The 7,316-nt window shown below is 46.7% G+C and overlaps 1 protein-coding gene across 2 annotated transcripts; it reads right to left on the reverse strand.

The window, feature by feature from the left end:
- Window positions 1-2,537: 2,537 nt before the first annotated feature.
- On the reverse strand, window positions 2,538-6,761 carry LOC123052070 (protein FAR1-RELATED SEQUENCE 5). 2 transcript variants are annotated; one of them, XM_044475150.1, is made up of 3 exons: window positions 5,447-6,761; window positions 2,997-5,171; window positions 2,538-2,927 (listed from the first exon to the last, which is right to left on the reverse strand). In XM_044475150.1, exons 2-3 carry the CDS (start codon window positions 5,133-5,135, stop codon window positions 2,781-2,783), a joined length of 2,286 nt encoding a protein of 761 aa, XP_044331085.1. In that variant the 5' UTR covers window positions 5,136-5,171; window positions 5,447-6,761; the 3' UTR covers window positions 2,538-2,780. The 2 variants fall into 2 exon arrangements, with proteins under 2 accessions (XP_044331085.1, XP_044331075.1); XM_044475140.1 differs by having other exon boundaries at window positions 2,538-2,930; window positions 5,447-6,757.
- Between the last annotated feature and the right edge of the window lie 555 nt (window positions 6,762-7,316).

Consider the following 7,316-nt stretch of genomic DNA (forward strand, 5'->3'; position numbering starts at 1 on the left):
TAATCAAGAAGGACGTAGGGTTTTACCTCCATCAAGAGGGCCCGAACCTGGGTAAAACATTGTGTCCCCTGCCTCTTGTTACCATCCGCCTTAGACGCACAGTTCGGGACCCCCTACCCGAGATCCGTCGGTTTTGACACCGACAGAGAGGGTTGAAACTTAACCAGACGGGTTGAAAGCCCCCAAACGACCTTGTTGACGTAATCAACTTTTGGGTACATGACCCGAACTTGCAGTGGCTGAAGAGCCGATCGAGAGGGTTGAAGCTTAACCCGGCAGGTTGAAAGCCCCCAAACGACCTTGTCGATGATATCAACTATTGCACCATCTTGTAAGACGCCCATTTGTAAGCCGCCATTTTGTAAGCTGCCATCTTGTATGAAGAAAACGGGCAGAAGCCCCCAAATGACTTTATGATGATCCAATAAATTAGGGCACCCATGTTTGAACGGCGCCTCTCGGTGGCTCATCTTCTCGGGCAACTTTTAATCCTTCCATCAATAGTGTAGTAGTCACCGGGACCGGGTTAACTTCCTTGCAATGACCTAGGGTTTTTGTTGAAAACAACAATGTGTCGAGCCATATCTGTAGCCCTCGAGTCTTAAGTTGACTCGAAGAGGCAGCTTGAGAGTCTTCATAGTTGACTGTGTCTTAAGCGTATGTCCTTAGTGTTGACAACATCATGTAAATCCACCGAAGGTTAAGCTTGAGCGTGGCGGGTTAGAGATGATCATGTATGAATTGCTTCAATAACTGGTCGATGGTTTGTCCTGGCCGGTTGTTGAAGTTAACCAAACCGCAGTGGCAGCGACTTGTGCGCATGTCCGTTTGGGCAGCTCGTATAGACGAACACTGCACCGAAATGCTGATGTAGATTAGACTAGGGCGGCGTCTTGCGCGTGTCCGTTGGGCGGCTCGTACAGGCAAGCACTGCATCGATGTGTTGATGTCAACTGGATCGCGGGCATGGCGGCTTGCGCGTGTCCGCTGGGCCGCTCGTACTGGTGTATGCAGCCCGTGGCTTGTTGATGTAGACGTAGAAGTCAGTCGCAACGTTTGAAGACGGCGCGGTCGCGAGAGACGGCCGCGGTGTTGTAAGCCGGTGCGGTCGTGAGAGACGGCCGTGGCATTGTAAGCCGGTGCGGTCGCGAGAGACGACCACGGCGTTGTAAGCCGGTGCGGGATTCCGTTAAGTAACGCGACACGGGCGACCACCTGTACCGAATGATGTTGGCATGCCTCCATCTCCATGGTGTAATGTCACTTTTGTAGTAAATGATTACCCTGCATATAAAAAATGCCATAGAGCAGAGTAGTTATGCTCGGAGTAATTAACGTGTACTAAGAAAATATATAGGTGAAATAACATCTGATTTTTTGCACGTATATAGGTGCGGCCATTAGCATGCAGTTGGCCCCACGTATGTGTAATTCATCCAATTCACGCAGATTGATCTCCGAATAAAGTTAATCCAATGTGGAGTACCGGCACTAGTCGCCTTAGGCTGTGTCCGGTTGACAGGGATTTGAAGGGGGTTTGGCAGGGATCAAAGTGGATTTAATCCCCTACAAGTCAAAATCATTTAAAATCCCTTTTAATCCTTTTGTGAAGGGGTGTAACCGAACAAAGCCTTAGGGAAAAATGATCCCTCGTATTCTGCAGTTGCAGCCGTGTAAGACGAGCAAAATGCATCTTCAGCTTGCAAACGGTGATCTGACTGCTTCTGGACGCCTCACCGTGCTCTCCCTTTTTTTTAAATGCTGACAACGGTTTGATCTGAACATCCCCGGCGGCTACTCTTTGTGGTGGTAACCGTGCATGTGCTTGCTTCCTCCAAAAACTGCCAACCATGTATGTATTAATGGTCTAGTTGATGCTTGATTTGTTCCTCGCTCCACGTGAACAATACTCTACTGATCAACAATAGCAGCAGCTTAGCAGATTTCTATATGGACTGGGATCAGGTGACATGCCTCTTGGCAGTCACCGCGTAACATGCGCCCTCCCATCCATCGTTGGTTCCCCATCCAACGCCACTGATTGATCCAAGTGCAAAACGATTCAGACTTGAGCTTTTTTCAGACAGTCGACAGTAGCAAGCGTCTCACAACAGCGATCATTTTGCTAGTCCAGAAACTACAGCTTTATATGTTGTACCAATTTGTATACATTAAAATCAAGACCTGGCAACGATCAAGCATGCATCAACCAATTTATCAACACATCCAGCCACCATCCTCACATTAGAAAACTGAAAAAAAAAATCCATACTTACACATCTTTAGACAGCCGACAGTGTAAACAACATCAGTCAGTTTCTATCAAGCACACATCAACCAATTCATGAACCCATCCAGCCATCATCCACACATTAGAAAACTGAAAAAAAATTCCAAACTTACTATTCTTTAGACAGCCAACGGTAAAGCAAACATCAGTCAGTTTTGATGCAATTAGAGATGAAAAACAACAGCAACTATTTAAGGTTAAAAAGAGGTATTGTACATGATCGAGTCAATAAATTCAACAATTAGCATTGAAAGAAACAGCAGCCATCATTCTTGCTCAAGATCAACACTAGTATTGCTGGACCAAATTACATGCTGCCACTAGCAGTACTCAACATGTAAATTCTGCAGCAACAAGTCTTGCTAGTGAAACAATCATCGGAGTACACAAAATAGGCCGTTTTACTTGTACACTTAGGCCACAAAAGACTATAGTTAGCCCCAACTATAGTTAACTCTGTCCAAAATACTATCTAGAAGACTTGCACATGCTAAAACAAATGATGAACATCACAAGGTGGAGTTGTCAAGAGTTGGGTGAAACTGAAGATTGCATTGCACTCTTGAAACTCCAAGTTTGCTCCTTTGTTCTTGTCATCCTTCTCCACTTCCACTTGAGGCTTCCCCTTCTTTTGTTGCTTCTAGTGAAAATTAAAGTAACTAGTTTAGAATTGAACAATGAACAAATCATGTAAATAACAACATACCTTTGCTCCTTTTTTTGTTGGTGCGGTAGTTTTAGTTGACTTGCGCTTCCCCTTGAGTAACTTCTCAAGCCAACCTTTCTTTCTCCTTAAATTTCTTGATTGAACCTCTTTTTTCTTTAGTTGTGCGGAACAAAGAAACTCATTTGTTTGCTGGACATTTGGTTCAACATTTTCCTTGTCTTTACATGGTTCATTCATAGCACTAGTAGTTGCGTTGAGTTTATCCTCTATTTGTGGAGCAACGGAATCATGTGCATTCTCCAATAGCACACAACATTCTAAATAGTTGGCTGCTTTATGTGCCAAATTGTGAAATTTATGAGACAAATCCTGGTACCGAAGTTGAGCTTCTAGTTTTGGATTTTCTACAACATTCCTTCCTTGCCTATCTTGTATACTTCCATTGCGTGCTTCTCTAGTCAATCTCTTTAAGACATAATGTGTTGGCATTGTCTTTATATTCAGCAAATCAAGAACTTTGAGACCATGTCCACACAATACTCCTGCCCTATTGAACATTCCACAACTACATGAAATGGTTTGGGTCAAAGGATCACCTATCACTATGCGCTCCTCCTCGAACTGTAAATCATCATGCAAACTCCCAATAGCAACACCAAATTTGTTATTTCCATCCAATACTCTACAACATGCAGCCATGGATCTTTCATACTCACCTTGGAAAGCTTCAAAAATAATTGGAGTATACACTTTGCTTGCTTGCACCAACATAGGTGTGAACATTTTGATTCTTGGTAATTTTTTCCTTGCCTCAAATTCAGATTCCAATTCCTTTCTTCTTTTCACTTCCATCGTCCTCTCAAAGTGCATCAAGAATCGAACAATATGGAAATCTGATTTCAAATGATTCTTCAATGCAATGTTGAAGCTCTCACTTAGTTGTGTACTCCTCACTCCCAAACTGAAGACATCTCTCATATAACATTCAGCCCATTTTTCCTTCACCTTGTAGATACTATCTAACCAAGTTTGCTTATGCACCTTTTGTCTCATATTATCAAACGCTTCTTCAAATTCTGCCTTGTCCTCATAGCCATACATACATGCACCAAAATCAGTGAGAATGTGAGTCTCCTTTTCTTCATCTTCCACTTCATCTTCCTCTTCGTCCTTCACTGAAGATAAATGTTTGACAGCATTTTGCATTATGTGGAAGGTGCACAATCCATGATATGATTGCGTGAAGACATGCTCTATAGCTTTTCCCATTGCTATATCTTGATCCGTATAAATAGTTCTAGGTTGTCTTCCATTATGTGCTGCTAGAAAACTCTCGAAGAGCCATATAAACGAGTCTCGTGTTTCATCAAACATCAAGGCAGCACCAAAAATGGTGGTTTCTCTAAACTGATTGAGCCCAAGAAAAATACCAAATGGCCTATACTCTTTATTTGTGCCAAATGTGGTGTCAAATGTGACATCACCAAAGTGTGCATAATCAAGTAACATTTTAGCATCAAGCCAGAATATGTTGGCAATATTCTCCTCACAATCGAGCTGCAACGCATATTGAAATGATGGATTCTCAGCAACTTTGTCGCGAAAATACTTCAACATACTCCCAGCCTGTCCAAAAGCCAATTCTCTCTGTCTCTTGCTTCGCAAATGATTCTTTTGGTCCCGGCAAGTATAGCCAAGGTTAAGCGGCCCACCAACTTTACGACAAGCAAACTCATGTGCGGGTTTTGGCATAATTCCAGAATCATCAGCGGTTTCTATCTCGAAAGCTTGCAGTTCTGAAATCTTTCTTTGTGAAACCAACAAGTGGCGGGTTTGTGGCAATTGAAGGTAGTGGTTGTGTTCCAACACAACTTCAGTAATTTCATAATTTTCTGTCGCTCGATCCAATGTAATAACCATCCGAACTAGACAATCAGTTCTTGTTTCAGCTCTAAAACGCTTTGGCTCACGTTCGGTTTGACATTTCCTTCTAAGACCCTCATTGGAACAAACAAATCTGCATGAAGTCACCTTTCCATCAAATTTGCTTTTGTTGGTGCATCTTTTCCTCACATCGAAGCCTATGTGACCCCCATATTCTACCCAAAACATCCAAGCCTCATTTGAATCTTTGAATCTCATACCAACTTGAGGTATCCTCTTGTCAATTTGTGCCATTGCACAACACTTTCACAATTGCATAATACCCAAATTCTGCCAAAATTCAAAACGACATGTATATCAGAGAAAAAACAAGCACGGATGTGCAGCAATGATTAAGAAAATTGAATGATGTGCACCAAGTACAATGACATCACTTCAACATCAGGGACTTGTTCTAACAATTGTCTTCATTCAAAAGATATAAACAGGATGATGATTTTCTACAGATTACTCCTCAAGCAACACACATTGTTCTGTTAAATTTTGTCCTAAATATCCTCAGACAGAAACATATACGAAACAAAGGAGGGGTTGTGCCTTAGTACCTCTGAACCTCCTGTAGGTTGCTCCTGTTGAGGTGGAGAAGCTCCACAATCTAGAGCAGAGAAGCACCCAAATCGGCGGAATCGGAGAGGTCCGACGTGTCGGCGTAGCACCTCCGCGACGGCTCAATCACTACCCCCTCGAGCACCTCCGTGGAAGCTCAGCCCTGGCGCCTCTCGAGCACCTCCGCAACGGCTCAACCCCGGCCCCCCCTCGAGCACCTCCGTGGCGGCTCAGCCCCGGCCCCCCTCGAGCACCTCCGCGGCGTGCAGCTCAGCCACAGCCCCTCCTCGAGCACCTCCGCGGCGGCTCGGCCCCGGCTCCCTCACTCACCTCGGCGGCGGCGATGCCCCGGCCCCGTCGCCATCCGTGCGGTGCCCCTCCACCCCAACCCCTCGTCCACTTCCTTGCGGCGACCTGGTGGTGGATCTTGTGGCCTTGTGGCGGGCGACGGCGGCGATGTAGCCGGTTCCCTCAGCGGCGGTGCGGCGCCGATTCCATCTGCTCTGCAGCGGGCGCGGGAAAGAACTGAGGAGCCCGCCTATTCCTCTTTTTCACCCGCATCGTCTCGTCTCCATGCCAAAACTGCTAGCTGTTGCCTTCTTTTACTTTGTTCGCTGATAACCGTTGGATGAAAAAATAGCGGTGGATGGGAGGGCGCATGTTACGCGGTGACTGCCAAGAGGCATGTCACCTGATCCCAGTCCGGAGTTGCCTTGGTACTTGATTCCCTTGTGAGCAGCAGCTAATATAGACACTGCGTACGGAGCAGCAGTTGCAACGCGACAGGACAGCAAGGAAGGCTGTATGAAGGCGGTGGCGGCCGTTGACCACCGCGGCGGAAACGGCGACTCGAGGCCGAGGCGACTCGGAAACAGAAGCGTGGCCAGGTTAGAGCCGGAGGTGTGCGGCTTAGAGGCCCCTCAGCGGCGAGCTGAAGCGCGCGAGTGGATAAGGGCGGGCGGCTCAGCGACGGCCGGCGGATTCAAGGCTGCGGCGGCGACTTGAAGCTGGCCGACCGCAGCGGCAGCTTAGCACACCGGCGAGAGCGGCTCGGAGGCCGCGACAGTTGTGGCGGCTCACAAGCCGGCCACAGCAGAAGCAGACTGGTGAGACGGCGGTAGGGGCGGCTCGGCGCGGGTGCCGGCAGGTGCTGCAGGGGGAATGGGGGATGGCCGTGCACAGGAGCAAGGCGGAAACGGCCTGCGCGGACCCAGCAACACCCGGCAGCCGTGACGGCTCAATTTGAAGGCGGTTTGGCTTGGGACGGCCCCAGGCGGCGCCGTAGGAGGGGCAGGTTAAGGCCGAGGCTGTTTCGGCGAGCGACCTCGGCGGGTCCGAGGCAGAGACCGGGTCTTGCTTCCTTTTGCTCTTTCCTTGAGTACACTTTCCATCTCAAGTACTCCCTCTATTTCATAATATAAAAACGTTTTTTATATTAATATAGTGTCAAAAATGCTTTTATATTATAAGACGAAGAAAGTAGTTTTTTGACTTACGAGCTGCTATAGTTGAAGCCGTATCTGATTAGTACTCCTTTGCTTAGCAGAGGCAGCTGCCACCATGGCGGAGGCATCCGGTTCAATTCCAAACAGTGTTTGATCCATAGTTGACTTGATGGTGGCTTGGCCTGATGCAATTTGCGTCTGTAGAGAATGATTTGATGCATTGGTATGTTATTGATCATGCACTAGGGGCGCGCGCGCGCGCGCGCACACACACACACACACACACACACACACACACACATATATATATATATATATATATATATATATATATATAACACTTTCGCCTTATTCTAATAACACCCAACCCGCCCCGAACCTAACATTAAAAACAACCGCCCGCCCTCCCTAAGAAAGAAAAAAC

This window comes from Triticum aestivum, chromosome 1A (genome assembly GCF_018294505.1).
Source record: "Triticum aestivum cultivar Chinese Spring chromosome 1A, IWGSC CS RefSeq v2.1, whole genome shotgun sequence".
Lineage (NCBI taxonomy): Eukaryota > Viridiplantae > Streptophyta > Magnoliopsida > Poales > Poaceae > Triticum > Triticum aestivum.

Bases quoted from the DNA above. Each gene is read 5' to 3' on its own strand.
- LOC123052070 (XM_044475140.1), bottom strand. From the start codon at position 5,135: ATGGCACAAATTGACAAGAGGATACCTCAAGTTGGTATGAGATTCAAA. The intron at 2,931-2,996 runs GTATGTTGTTAT...AATTTTCACTAG, and splicing joins CAACAAAAAAAGGAGCAAAG to AAGCAACAAAAGAAGGGGAA.